This window comes from Ursus arctos, unplaced genomic scaffold (genome assembly GCF_023065955.2).
Source record: "Ursus arctos isolate Adak ecotype North America unplaced genomic scaffold, UrsArc2.0 scaffold_2, whole genome shotgun sequence".
In the NCBI taxonomy this organism is placed as follows: domain Eukaryota; kingdom Metazoa; phylum Chordata; class Mammalia; order Carnivora; family Ursidae; genus Ursus; species Ursus arctos.
Genome location: NW_026622874.1, coordinates 89,814,690 through 89,829,860, shown reverse-complemented (window position 1 = coordinate 89,829,860; position 15,171 = coordinate 89,814,690). Strand labels below are relative to the sequence as shown.

Here is a 15,171-nt window from a genome sequence, read left to right as displayed (position 1 = left end):
GGAATAGGACATATTAAGACACCATGAGAAGGAAGGGAAGAATGAAGGGGGGGTGAACAGAAGGGGGAATGAACCATGAGAGACTGTGGACTCTGGGAAACTGAGGGCTTCAGAGGGGAGGGGGGTGGGGGATTGGGCTAGGCCAGTGATAGGTATGAAGGAGGGCACGCATTGCATGGAGCACTGGGTGTTATACGCAAGTAATGAATCATGGAACTCCACATCAAAAACTAGGGATGTACTGTATGGTGACTAACAAAACAAAATAAAAAATTAGTATAAAAAAAAGACACCATGAAGCTTAGGACATGAAATAGGCCATATTAACATACCACAAGGCTTACTGTTCCTACTGAGATTCAGCCATTTTTCTAGAATAAATGCTCCTCAGATTGTTGGGTACCTACAAGAAAAAGTTGATTCTGACAATTTTTGCTAGTGTTCTCATTGTTTTTATAGAGGAGCAGGTTTTGAAGGTCTGTACTCTGTTATTCCTGCTGACATCTATCCCATAAGTTTTGTTTTTATTCCCATCATTATCCATTACAATATTTTCGACGTCCATTGTGATTTCTTCTTGAACCCATAAGTGAATTAGAAGTATACTGCTTAAATTACAAACACAATGGAATATTCTATTAATCTTTTTGTGTTGATTTATAGTTTAATTCCAGTATGTTCAGTACCATGCTCTATATGATTTCAATACTTTGAGGAAACTTGCTATAATGCCCAGCATATGGCCACTAGGTAATCAGTCTGCAATCAAGTTCCATGCTCTTGAAAAAAATTATATTTCAAAGTCTCTGGTTCCAATGCTCTATTTCTGTAATATAGGCGAAATTTGTCGATTTAGTTGTTCAAATCTTCACTATTGCTATTGATTTTAATTTGCTTGTTTTAACAGTTTGAGAGAAGTATGTTAAAAGCCTACTACTTCTCCTCATAGTTCTTTCAATGTTGAGATTATGTTATTGACTGTTTACAAGTTTTAAATTGTTATATTGTTTTATGTTCCCGGTGGGTTTAAAATTTTATTATTAAGAAATGTCTACCTTGTCTCAAGTAATGGTGCTTGTCTTAAAGTATACTTTGACCAAATTATTATCTAGCCTACGTTTCCAATGGTGAAACTCCTAAGTGTTTTCATGTATTATCTCATATACTCACAATGCCACTATGAGACCGTCATGATTACAAAATCAGTTCACAGGTTAGGAAACTAGGCCCTGAGAGTTATCTTCATGTCACTAAGACAGCAAGAGATTCAGTTAGGATTCTAACCAGATCTTTTCTAGACCAGAGCCCAGCTCTTAACACCTGACTGTATTTCCTCTCTCTTTTTTTAATCTGTCTAGACCTGCATGTTTTTTTTTTTTAAAGATTTTATTTATTTATTTATTTGAGCGAGAAAGAGAGAGAGCATAAGCAGGGGAAGGGACAGAGGGAGAAGCAGACTCCCCATTGAGCAGGGAGCCCAATGTAGGGCTTAGTCCCAGGACCCTGAGATCATGACCTGAGCCAAAGGCAGGCACTTAACCAACTGAGCCACCCAGGCACCCGTAGACCTGCATATTTCTGAAAAGTATTCGATCAATTCATAGACACAAGAAAAGACATACATTTTAAACCTTAACATATTTACTACAAACGAAACAGGCTGGGAGGGGGGAAAAGATTCTATTGAAAGGATCGGGTGATATGTATAATCTTCATTTCATTGGAAGCTGTTTTCTGTAACCACTTTGAGCTAACAAATACAAGAAAACTATTTTCATTAAAAATCATGCATTTCTTCAAACATTCACTAAGCATCTAATATGTGAAGAGCTAATTTCTAGAGGTTCTCTAACACATATGGTAAATGTCTTAGCAAAAACTAAAGAAAACAAAACATACAGAGCAAACAAAATAACAGAAATACTGATGGAAAAAGCAAAACAAAGCAAATGAAGTTCACAGTTTCAGAAGAAGGTGCTCAAAAGTAAAAGAACGAACGGACAAATCTGGTGGGGGTGGGGAGGTCTGAGAAGTTAAGCGCTAACTGTGCACAGTTACATACGGACCAGAGTTCTGTCTTCACAGGATCAGCTGCTGGCACACAGAAAGCCGTGCATCAACAATACTTACCAAAAAAGAAAAAACTGGATTTTAAATGTAAACTTAAAAATAAAACAGATAAGAAAATAATGATAAAAGGGGGACTCCAGATGAAGCTAAGAGCGTGTCAGTCTACAAAGAGCTACAAAAAGTCTATAGAGAGCCTCTAAACCCTAAAACACTCATAAAAAGGGAGACACGGTCATAGGTTTCAAATGTCCACAAAGGAAGAACACCCCAGTTAGTTCTCTGCAAGTCCCCAGAGAGAAGAAACTACTCAGTGTGGTAGAACATCCCTCTCAATGACCTCATTACCTCACAACGAGATGCCTTTCAGGGGTCTGCTTTCAACAAGGTGTCCTACTGTAGGGCACCGGCATCACAGCCCAGAGCAGTCTGTAGGAAGGAGTAACACGGTGCGCCTAGCAGAACAACGGTGTGATGGACCGCTCTGACTGCAGGGCTGAATGCGAACACGGACTGTACAGAATTAGAACGAGGGTCCTCAACTCACAAGTCTATAGGGGCCAAGGATATAGTGTGAGTCAAGCAAGCCACTTTTAAAGGAGAAAGTTCTCTGGAGACCAAAACACAGAGTGCATAGGAAACACACAAGAATATTCTTTCCTTACTCAAAGCGATATGCTTCCATTTTCCTTGACCATGTGGTACCTTCCATGGTTTCATATTTGTTAGAAATGGAGACAGAAACTTCTCTGCTGTAAGAGGATGAACCGTGAACTCCTCTGACAAGTGGCAGGTGACACCAGCCTCATGACAGAGGAGACAACAAAATGGGGAAGAGTCTGGCAAGCTGAAAACCACAGGCTTCTTCGAAAAGATAACCATTACTTGGTGTGATATTGTATAATAAGATATATTTACTTATGCCTAGTTCCTGGCATAAAGTTCCTAAAACCCTTGGCATTTCCTGAGTGACAGAGGTGAGAGAAGCATCCTTTGTTACCCATCATAGCCCCCTTCAACCATAAAGATTTACTTTAATAATGAGGTGACTCCTGGTGGCCCCTAGACAGCTTCATGATAGGAGCTGGTTGCCAGGAGAACCAACCATGTAATTAGAGGGTTGGAACTTTCAGACCCACCCCCCCCAACCTCCAGGGAGGGGAGACAGGCTGGAGATTGAGCTAATCACCAACTGACAAAGACCGACCCAATCCTGCCTATGTCCTAGAACCTCCACAAGCCCTCTACATGATGGGGTTCCGAAAGCTTCCAGGCTGGTGAACACACTGAGGTACTGGGGGGAGGGGGTGTGCCTGGAGACGGGATCAAGCGGAGCGCCCCCTCCCCCATACCATGTCCCACACATCTCTTCCATTTGGCTATTCCTGAGTTGTATCCTTTATAACAAACCAATAATAGTAAGTTAATGGTTTTCCCTTTTTCTGTGAGCTGTTCTAGCACATTACTGAGCTTGAGGAGGGAGTCGTGGGAGGTCCCAATCTATAGCTGGTTGGTCAGAAGTCCAGGCGCAATCTGGAACTGCGCCTGATATCTGAAGTGGGGCAGTCTTGGGAGGCTGAGCCCCTAAGCTATGCAGTCTACACTAACTCCAGGTAGTGTCATAACTGAACTGAATCGCAGGACACCCAGTTGGTGTCCACGGAGAACTGGAGAATTGCTTGGTGTGGAAAAACCCACATGTCTGGTGTCAGAGTGCAGTGAGTAATAAAACCAGGTAAGAGTGAAGTGTTCTGGTATTGTAAAAAACACACTTTATACTTGGCTTTTAACAATTCTTGCCAGACTGTCCTTTCCAAAAGTCAGAAATTCAGATTTCATGCAAAATCTCTGGATGTTAACTGTTGGCTCAAAAAACAAACCAAAAAAGCTTTTAAAGGGGGTGCAGGACAAATAAAACCTACTTCTGATCAACTGCCAATGTCAAACCTTTGGTCTTAACAACCAACCCTCCAGCCATCCCATAAAATTATCCCTTTTTTTTTCAATTGAGTTCCTAAAAAATACAGAGTCCCAGTGGTTCAAGGTTATCCTCCTTGACCACTACAGCCCGTTGTGCCACACAGTAGACTACAAACATGGCCATAAACTCCTCCTCTCCCTATATCCACGTCCCCTTGCCCTGCAGCTGGGACTGCCCTCTCAGCCGGGACTTGCTTTGGCCAATGGAAGTGAGCAAGTACGATGCACGCAGTGGCTCAAAAGATGCTTCTGCCCTGAAGCTCGCCCTCTTGTGCTGCTCTGATATCCTTCCACCATGTGATGAAGTTCAGACCAGCGTACTGGAAAGTAAGAAGCTCCATGAAGAGGGGCCCCAGTTGTCCCAGCCATGGCCATCATAAACCAGCCAGCCCAGCAGATCTGCCAACTGACACATGAACAACACTGAGACCAGCAAAGCCAGCTGACCCAGAATTATGAGCTAAATAAATGGTTGTTAGTTTGAGTGACTCGGTTTTAAGATGAATGATCACAAGAAAAGATAACTGGTAAGATGCTACCACATCTCAGGGAAACGCCTGCCAAAAATACCACTATAAAACCACGTTTTTTTGGCGGAATTAAGAGGGCCTTTCCTCAAGAGAAAAGGCTTTTATGGCCCAACCGCTACCAGTCCTATTATTAATACGAAGTGCCTTACGTATTCTGGTAGCTTTTATTAACCCCTGTGTTTACAAAATCATAAAGCTGCACCGAATCTAACAGCTTTCTCATTTGCCCGAGGTGTTAGCTTCTATCCTCCATAATCCTTGCGGACTACTCACTGTAAAAACTCCCCTTGGTGGGAGAACTGTCAGCAAAAAGCCACATACTTTGGAGCTGGAGGGGAGACTGAAATTCTCTTAAGGAAAAGTTAAGTATCATGAAAAGGCAAGTAGTCTGAATGTACACTTGCGTGTGGGTCAAGGGAAGGCCAACTGACAAAGTCAAGAATCTCCTTAGAAGGTTTCAAAGTATGGGTGGTACTGCAGTAACTTAGGGAAAAAAAAATTTTAATTAAAAAAAAAATTAGTAAACTGCCAATTACCCAGAGCACATTATTACTTCCCAGAGCATGCTCAATGATAAAATGGTTACAAGATGTTCACTTGATAGCTCAACTGAATGAGCTGACCTGCTGTATAGAATTAGCACTATAAACATTAGGGGTAACTTCCAAAATTCATGGCCTCTGTTCTATATTCATAAATCTATTGCCTTGTTTTTCTGAAAGGAAATTAAGACACCAGAAACAACTGGTAGTTGGATTCTTCCAAATTCACAGAAATGAAACAGTATGATCTGTACTCAGAGAAGTATTTCTCTTTCCATTTTCTCTTGGGCCAATGGGTTAAAGTGAGAGAGCACTTAGATCAGCTCAAAGAGGCCTCAAGTCAGGAAAGTATTCGTTTAAAAGTAGGGGTAGCTCAGGACTATTTCGTTTCACCAGTGTACAGTCCAGACTACTTGAAACTCATAGTTTTAGAACACATCTTAGTATCTGGTATGTCAAATCTAAGAGCTCTTCTTTTAACTTTTTTCTGAACTATTCACATCATTCTTTGGGGAAATGTGGGGGGAGGAAAGTTCCCTTGTATTTAGGACTCCCAACACCTGGGCATATCTGTTATTGCCATGCCAGTAGACTGCTCTGCATTAGAGAAAGGGACACCTAAGACGTTATGCTCTTCAATCCATCTATATTAGGGTATCAATTATCAGAAAATCTCAGATCCTAGCAATAGTGTGTTGATCCTAGCAATAATTGTCAATCTCAGCTTTGGGTTTTTTTCCTCTGTCTAAATAGGTATTTCAATAAATAACCAAGATATGCCAATTCTTTGAGGTCCAAACTTGCAATGGCTACTTCCCGCATATTCTCTCCTTTGCCCAGTGAAGGACATAACTAAAGAAGGGACGCACGCCCCTGAATCATGGCGCCCTTGATACAGGAGCTCAAAGAATGCTTTAAAAATCCAAAAAGGGAACTCCCCTTTTCTGAGCATTCTTTCTTTCTTGAGTACCCCTCATAGGGTGTACCCTTCCATTTTTTTAAACTCTTGCGTTCAACATCAGAGAAATCTGCTAATTTCCTATTCCCCCGCCCCTACCACTTCACTTCTTCCTCTTTGTCTCCCTCCCAATTGACCATTGCCCATTCTAACAGACTGGTTTAATCAATGCCTTTGTATCCCATTTTTCACGGATGGCAGTCAAGACCAGTATGGACACCGTGTCGTATCATGATCCCCCTGCTGACAAGAGGAGGCTCACCAGTGAGAGTGGGGAAGAAAGACCCAAGGACAGTTTCTGAATGTTCACTATGTGCCAGGCATTTTGCTGGACACTTTCAAGTACACAGCTTATTTATATCTCTCTGTAATTTTCTTCAATCCGTAAGCATTTGCAAGGAGTACTGTGCGTGAGCAAACAATGAATCATCTTATCATTTTGCAAAGAATTACCTACATCCCACTTCTGGGAGATTTAATTCTTTTTTACACACATATGCCTCAAATTTGGGATAGACTCCCTTTTTGTATATGTTGTGTGTATATAAATCCCAACACCTCTCTATCCCAACTTCTCCCTCATGAGCCATCTGAAAACCCAGGGGTTTTAAACCTAACGAAAATGTTTAAAAAGGAATGGTAACCCATGCAAAATTTATACATTGACATTTTAAAAGCGTTTCCCTTTTAACTTTACCTTTTTCTACAACTTGAAAAAGTAATATTTTAGCTATCCTGTGACAATGTCACTGGTTTTCTCATTATTGCCCAGGAGCCAATTTTAACCAACTCTCTGACTTCCTATGATGTTAAATTTTAAACTGACTTTGTGCGTGCCTGTGTATGATTTTTTTTTTTTTTTTACAAACAATAGTGTCTTTTTTATTGACTAAACTGGACATGTGACACTGGGTAAGTTTAAGGTGTAGAGCATGTTACATTTATATATGTAATATGATTACCAATGTAACATTTATCACATAATATAATCATAGTACAGTATTATTATCTATATTCATTATACTGTGCACTAGGTCTCTACGGGTTATCTACTACTTGTTACAAGTTTATACCTTTAAATACCCTCCATCATTCCCTGGTAACCACCATTTTATTTCTTTTTTTTTTTTAAACAAATTTAACTTTTTGAGATTCCACATATAAGTGATATCATATAGTACTTGTCTTTCTCTGACTTGCATACCATAATGTGCTCGAGGTCCATCCAAGTTGCTGCAAATGGCAGGATAGCCTCCTTTCTCATCCGTGAATAATATTTCATTGTGTATATGTACCATACTTTTTTTAACCATTCATCTGATGATGGGCAGTTGGTTTGTCTCCATTCTTGGCTATTGTGAATAATGCTGCAATAAACACGGAAGTACATATATCTCATCAAAATCCTGTTTTCAGTTCCCTTGGGTATATATCCAGAAGTGGACTTGCTGGATCATATGGTAGACCTATTTTTAATTTTTTGAGAAACCTCCATATTCTTCTCCATGGTGGCTGCACCAACTTACATTCCCACCAACAAAGTATAAAGGTTCCCAGCACCTGTTGTCTCCTATCTTCTCGATGACAGCCATTTTAACAGGTGGTTTCTCACTGTGGTTTTGATTTGCATCTCCCGGATGATGAGTGATGTTGAGCATCTTTTCTTGCACCTGCTGGCCATTTTGATGTCCTCTTTGCAAAAATGCCTATTTAGTTCTTCTGCCCATTTTCTAATCAGATTGTTTTTTGTTGCTAAATTGACTGAGTTCTTTATTTATTTGGAATGTTCTATGTATGTCTGTTAAGTCCATTCGTTCTAAAGTGTGGTTCAATTCCAATGTTTACTTATTGATTTCCTGTCTCAATGTTTTCTTGATCCGTCCATTGCTGATAGTGGGGTTATCTGGGTCCCTACTGTTATTGTATTATTGATTTATACCTCAAGATCTCTTAATATATTTGCTTAATATATTTCGGTGTTTGGGTACTGGAACTGTATATATCTACAAGTGTTCTATCTTTTTGATGTACGGATTCATTTATCATTATATAGTGACCTTCTTTGTCTTTTGTTATGCTTTTTGACTTGGAGTCTATTTTTTCTGATATAGGCATTGCTCCACGTGCCTTCTTTTGATTTCCACCTGCTTGGACTGTCATCTTCCATCCTTTCACTTTGAGCCTATAGATGTCTTTAGAGCTGAAGAAAGTCTCCTATAGGCAGCATCTAGTTCAATCTTACGGGAGTTTTTTTGTTTTTAATCCATTCAGGCACTCTGTGCCCTGTGATTGGTGGGTCCAATCCATTTACATTTCGGGTGATTATTGATATGTAATGATTTACTAGTGCCACTTAATCTTTTGCTTTCCCATTGTTTCTTTTTCCTTCTGTTTCTACCTCTGTAAGTTGGTGGTTTTCCCTGGTGATTTGCTCAGTCTCCCCTCCTCTTTATGTTTCGTATCTATGCTCTACATTTTTGCTTAGTGGTTACCATGAGGATTACAAAAAACGTCTCATAGATAAAACAGTCATTTTTTCTGCTGATAGCAATTTATCTTGATTTGCCTATAAAGATTTCATCCTTTTTATTCACTATTTTTTATTTTTATGTTCAATTAGCTAACATATAGTACCTCATTAGTTTTTGATGTAGTGTTCAATGATTCATTCATAACATCCAGTGCTCATCACAACACATGCCCTCCTTATTACCCATCACCCAGTTACCCCATCCCCCACCCCTTCCCTTCCATAACCTTTAGTTTATTTCCCAGAGTCCAGAGTCTCTCATGGTTTGTCTCCCTCTCTGATTTCTTCCCAGTTTTCCCTCCCTTCCCCTATGGTCCTCTGTGCTCTTCCTTATATTCCACATATGAGTGAAACCATATAATAATTGTTATTCTTTAATATTTTTGATGTCACAAATTATCTTCTCATGCTGTGATTTTTGTTACCAAGTTGTAGTAGCTACAATCATTTTTAATGCTTTTCCTTTACCTTTACACTATTATAATTAAGAGTTTAATATACTATTCTAAAAAAGAGTTACAGTCTTCTAATTTTAACTGTCCATTTACCACCTTCATCAGTTTTGTGTATTTTCATTTTCCCATTTCAGCCTGAAGAGCTCCTTGCAGCCTATCTCGTAAGGCAGGTCTAGTGGTGCAGAACTCCCCTCAGTTTTGGTTTGTCTGGGAAAGCCTTTATCCTTCCTTCATATCTGAAGGATAACTTTGCCAGATATTCTTGGGAGGCAGTTTTTATATTTCACTGTTTTGAAAAAATCATTCCACTCTTCCCAAGGCTATAGAGTTTCTGCTGAGAAATCTGCTGATAGCCTAATGCAGGTTCCTTTGTAAGTTACTGCCTTTTTCTCCCCGCTGCCTTTAAAATTCCTTACCATTGACTTTTGACAGTTTCAACATAATGTGTCTTAAAGAAGGTCTTTTCACATTGAGATAAGTGTTTTATTAGCTTTGTGGACTTGTATGTCCAGTTCCTTCCCCAGGTTTGAGAAGTTCTCAGCTATTATTTCTTTATGTTCTCTGCTCCCTTCTCTCTCTCTTATTCCTCTGGTATATACCCATTTATCTAATGTTGACTCTCCTAATGGAGTCCAATAGTTCTCACAGGGTTTCTTTACTTTCTTAAAATCTTAGTTCTCTCTCCTCTTCCACCTGAATCATTTCTAGATTCCTATCTTCCAGCTCGTAAATTCTCTCTTCCATCTGATCTGCTCTATTTTCAATGCTTTCTAAATGGATTCTTCATTTCATTCATTGAGTTTGTCAGCTCCAGAGTTTCTGTGTGGTTCTTCTTAAGAATTTCAATCTCTTTGGTATTCCTTCTATTCATTAATTTTATTCCTGAGATCATTGTATTGCCTTTCTACAAGCTTTCTTGTAGCTTGCTGAATTTCATCATAATAGCTAGTTTTGAATTATGTATCAGATTGCAATAGTCTGTGTTTTGGGGTTCGATTACTAGAAAATCATCATTTTCCTTTTGTGATACCATATTACCATGATTTTTCATAGTGTTTCATGAAAAGTGCCTCTGCCACTGCATCTAAAGCAGCAAACACCTTTCTTATTTAGGTAAAAGCCTTGTTTACTTTGATTCTAATAGTTTTAACAGGTTAGTAATTGGAAGCCTTCCTTTTCTCTTCCAGAAGGTGGAGTTGCAGCACAAGTTTTTGGTTTCTCTTACTAGTGCTGACTCCCCACTAAGGTGGGGAGAGCTGTGGCAGCACAGTGGAAGGAGGGGTGTACTTAGCACCTTGGGCTTTGGGTGTGCCCCATGACCGGGTAGTAGGATCCTCAAGTCAGGGGTTCCCAGAGCTTCTTCCTTCCTTCCCTCCCTCCCCCCCACCCCCGCCACTGTGGTCTCTCAGAGAAACAAGTTCTCCACCTCTGTAGCAATCGCCTTCAGCCTCCACTTGCTTTGCCAGAAGGGTGGTGCTGGCCCCTTACCAGACCTGTCCCTGCAGCCTCTGCTGCCACTCCCTTCACTCCACTGCCTCCTCCAATGCCCAATCCACCCACTTTTGGGTGCACACATGAATGCATCTCTCGGGTGTCCTGGTGTGCTGTAGAGAGGTGCTTTTCTTTGGTTACGCACATCTGATTAGTTGTAAATGGAAGGCAAGAGAGAAAAGGAATGAGGCAGGCCTCCATGACGCTGATGTCACTCCAATACTGTCTTTTTATATTTGAAAATTATTTTCTGGGGCGCCTGGGTGGCACAGCGGTTAAGCGTCTGCCTTCGGCTCAGGGCGTGATCCTGGCGTTATGGGATCGAGCCCCACATCAGGCTCCTCTGCTATGAGCCTGCTTCTTCCTCTCCCTCTCCTCCTGCTTGTGTTCCCTCTCTCACTGGCTGTCTCTATCTCTGTCGAATAAATAAATAAAATCTTAAAAAAAAAAAAAAGAAAATTATTTTCTCCTTTTTTTCTTGTTATACTCCTTTGGTCGGTATTTACAAAACAACTTTGAATTTTAAAAGATCATTGTCTTTTATTCCTATGTGGTAATGTCCCCAATATTTCACTAGCCATCTCCTGAGAACTTATAGGCTCTATTCCAGTGACATGAACATAAATAAGCAGGGGTCACCAGTCTCAAACAACTCAGTCTTATGAGGAAGGCACAGGTAAATAAGTAAAATCTTATGTTTTTGGTGTTACAATATGTGCATAGTTCAAGTATAATGCAAAAACAGGTCATTTCCAGGCCCCAGAAGATGGTCATTTCTATCTGGAAAGCCTTCCCTCTAAGTCACCCAAACCAACTCAACACCCTACATGCTAAACATGCTCCTTACATGATCCTCTAGTGCTCCAGGGCCCCATAGTCCTAGCAATCAGCATGGCTGGAACCCCTCCAGTCATTGACTGGTCCTCTTCTATGCTGGGCTCTCAGAGCCATGCCGTTTGCCAAGCTGATCCATTACGTCTCGATAATGTCTTCTTTAGGGCTCCTCATTCTCAAAGTCTTACCTTCATCTTTATGACTCTTACCTAAACAAACACTCTCCCATCTGCTTTCTGGCTCTCCCGTTTTAAACCACGCTAGCAGACTGCTCTGCAGGAAGCAAGATCTTTCCAAAGAACAGCACCTGAAGTCCTCTACAATCTACCCCCTACCTTTCAACTTGGTTTCCAGCTGCCAGTCTCTTTCACACACTCTGCGGTCCAGATGAACTATATTTACATAATGGTATCACAAATACCCTAACTTCCTACCTTTCTCGGGAGGTTCTTATTAAAAACTACAGCTTCCTACCTTTAAGATTTCAATTAAACGGTGGCTTCTCTGAGAAGTTTTACCCTATTTCTCCCCTTCTGGGGAAAAAAAAAAAAAACAAAAACAAAAAAACTGCATTCTCTTTTGAATTCCCCCAGCAATTGATTTGTGCCTCTATTCTTTTTACTGTTATCTTCCCTAACAGAATGAATTTTTTAAGAGTAGGCCCATCTCCCACCTCCAAAAAGCCAACATGTGTATGTAGGTAGTAATCAATAAGCCCTTTCGAATACCTGATGCCTTTCAGTCCAACACAGATCCAAGCGGAGTATCTTCATAAGCTGGATGTCTTACCTGATTTCCACAGGGAGTTGTGCATTTGTGACCAGGAAACTGGAGATTTTGCACTCGTGGAGTAGCTTCAAAAACCTATTGATTTCTGGGTACATGATGGGTTCTCCCACAAGGGACAACGCACAATGCTTTACCACCATCCCTTCTTCGAAACGTTCTTCTTTGACACCTGGTACTCCTGGAGAACACAGTGAAAAGCAACAAGCTCTATAAGGCATGGGGAAACAATATCACTTTTTTCTTAATTAAAGATTTTTAAATTTTTCTTAATTGTTCTTTGGTTATAGAAGGCAAATGCATTTTCTATGTCATTCGAATAATACATAACAAGGGCGGGGGGAGCTAGAATTAGTAAATCAGAAAAATCAGCAATCTCATCTTCGGTTTTAATACTAATTAAACTACATGAATATAAGGAGGTGAAACGAACTTTGTTAGCTAATTATCCGGAATGCAGAACATATTACTTTCCATAATTTGCGTAGCTCTGTAGTCTTTCATGTTGGTCTAAGAAAATGAACTCGAATGTCTATCCACAGACAAATGGATACACAAAATTTAGTATAAATGTGCAATGAAGTATTATTCAGCCTTGCAAAAGGAATGCGATGCTGACAGGTGACAACATGGATGAATCTATGCTAAAGTGAAAAGAGCCCAACACACAGGGACAAAGGTATAATTCCACTTATTTGAGGGACCTAGAAGAGGCTAATTCAGAAAAACAGAAAGTGGAAGGTTACCAGAAGCTGGGAAGAGGGAGAAACGAGGAGTTATTTTTTCTTGGGTACAGGACTTCTGTTAGGGATGATGACAAAGTTCTGAAAATGGATAGTGGTGACAGTTGCACAATATTAAGAATGAACCTAATGACCCTGAATCTTATACTTTAAAAATGGCTGCACTGGTAAATATTCTGTTATGTATATTTTACCACAATAGAAATATGGGGGGAAGAAGCTGAACTCAGTATAAGGAAAAGCCTCTTCTAGACCAGTCATTTCTCCCTTCATTCCACAAGTATTCTGAATTGTGAAACTAAATGGAGTTGATCCAGAAGTATATAGGAGAGAAAATGAAGAACCCTGAACTTCTCTTCTCCCCTTTGGCTGCATGCCAGAGTCATCTGAGTGTCAAAAACGAGGTCCACTGCCAAACATTCTACTTAATTGGGGTGGGTGTAAACCAGGATAATGGGAGTGTTTAAAATTCTTCAAGTGATACTAATGTGCAGCCAGGGTCCAAAACCGCTACATAAACCAGAAGTCCCCAAATCTGTTTGCACCGTGGAATTGCCTGGAAAATCTTAACACTTCCAAACTCCAGACCCCAGCACAGACCAATTAAATCACAATCCTGGGGGAGACACACAGGCATCAGTGGTTTCTGAAGCTTCAATGTGCAAACAAGGTTGGGGACCACTGACACACACCACAGGTTCTCAACCCTCACCGGACACTGGAACTACCCAAAGCACTTGTAAAAATCCCAATGTCCAGGTGGTATTCCAAACCAGTTAAATCAAAGCCTCTGGGGATGGGACTCAGGCATTTGTTTGAACACTCCCCATTTGATTCCAGTGTACAGAGTGGGTTGAGAACTGTTCTCAATTCAAATGTAGTAGGCGATCATGACAGTCCCTCATTCTAAGACAGAATTTGGAAGACTTGGAACGAGTATAAAAAGAGAAATAAAAAATCTATCTCCTTTACTTCAGATACTTCTATCAATTAACTTGAGGTTGTTTTTCAAACCATAGAGTCTCTGAAGGACACAGATTCCTTGCAGACACTGGGGGTGGGAGGAAGCACGCTCATATTCCCTCTCAGCCACTCATCAGCCTCCCTGGAAACATAATTTCCTGAAAAGTAAAAAGTCCCTACCTCCAAGAATTTTTGTTGGCATTAAATGAGATAATGCATGTAAAAGGCTTCAGCAGAGTGCCTGGCACACAAGAAACATTCGTTAAGAATTTATTACCCCCATTATCCTGGTTTCTTAAAATGATGGAACCCCAGTCAATATCACCTTAACAACAACAACAAACCTGGAGAAAATAAAGTCAGATTTCACTGCTCATTTGTACCTTAGTTTCCAGGAAGTGATTTTATTTTATACACACACACACACACACACACACACACAATCTATGTGGAAATAAGCAACTGCAACTAAATACCCAAGAGATCAAACTAACACAATACAGGCTAAAATCAGAACGATCTAAATGTGGCAGGTGATACCTGCTGTGATCACGATCTGACTGCAGTTCTGAGAATGTATTTCACACCAGTATTTTTAAATGAATAATTTTTTAGGTAACTGAAATCTAAGATCTTAAGAATCAAGTTTTAAAAAAAAAAATGATCCTTAACTCACTATATGTTACCAAAACCACTCAGCAGTAAGCGTAACATTTCCTTTTTATACAAAATATCATTAACTTTAATTCCCCCAATGAGCAGATGAGTAGAAGGACAGATTTAACCTCAACTGCAAAACTGACCCGAAACTCAGGAAATAAAATAACTGAGCGCTGGCTGGGCCCTAAGCACTGGAAGTCTCGTGTCGCAGGTCTAAATTCTGGCTGTACCACCGAGCTTGTTTGTCTTCCTTGGTCAAGCCACTCAACCTCTCTATGCCCATTCCCTGATCTATAGATGGGAATTTTACACACGCACCCACACGCACCCTTTTTTTTTCAAGATTTTATTTCTTTAAAGAGAGAGGGGGAGAGTGCACGAGCAAGGGGAGGGGCAGAGGGAGAGTTAGAATCTCAAGCAGAGTCCGTGCTGAATGGAGAGCCTGACACAGGGCTCGATCTCATGGCACTGAGATCATGACCTGAGCAGAAATCAAGAGCCAGACTCTCAACCAGCTGAACCACCCAGGCGCCCCCATCCACAACTTTTACAAGAATTCAATGAAATAAATATGTAGGGCAGTGCCAGGCCCAGCACATAAGCATTCCAAAAATGTTAGCTACAAGTATTTT

At 40.4% G+C, this 15,171-nt stretch overlaps 1 protein-coding gene across 4 annotated transcripts in view; it reads right to left on the bottom strand.

The window, feature by feature from the left end:
- LOC113267757 (S-adenosyl-L-methionine-dependent tRNA 4-demethylwyosine synthase TYW1) overlaps window positions 1-15,171 on the bottom strand; it is a 226,705-nt gene that overhangs the window by 115,639 nt on the left and 95,895 nt on the right. For all 4 annotated transcript variants that reach the window (XR_008960331.1, XR_007191247.2, XM_026515934.4 and 1 more), the window contains one exon: window positions 12,177-12,354. Coding sequence is in view for 2 of the 4 variants with exons in the window: in XM_026515934.4 (XP_026371719.3) it covers window positions 12,177-12,354 (178 nt within the window). In the remaining 2 variants the exon portion in view is untranslated. The remainder of the gene's footprint in view (window positions 1-12,176; window positions 12,355-15,171) is intronic.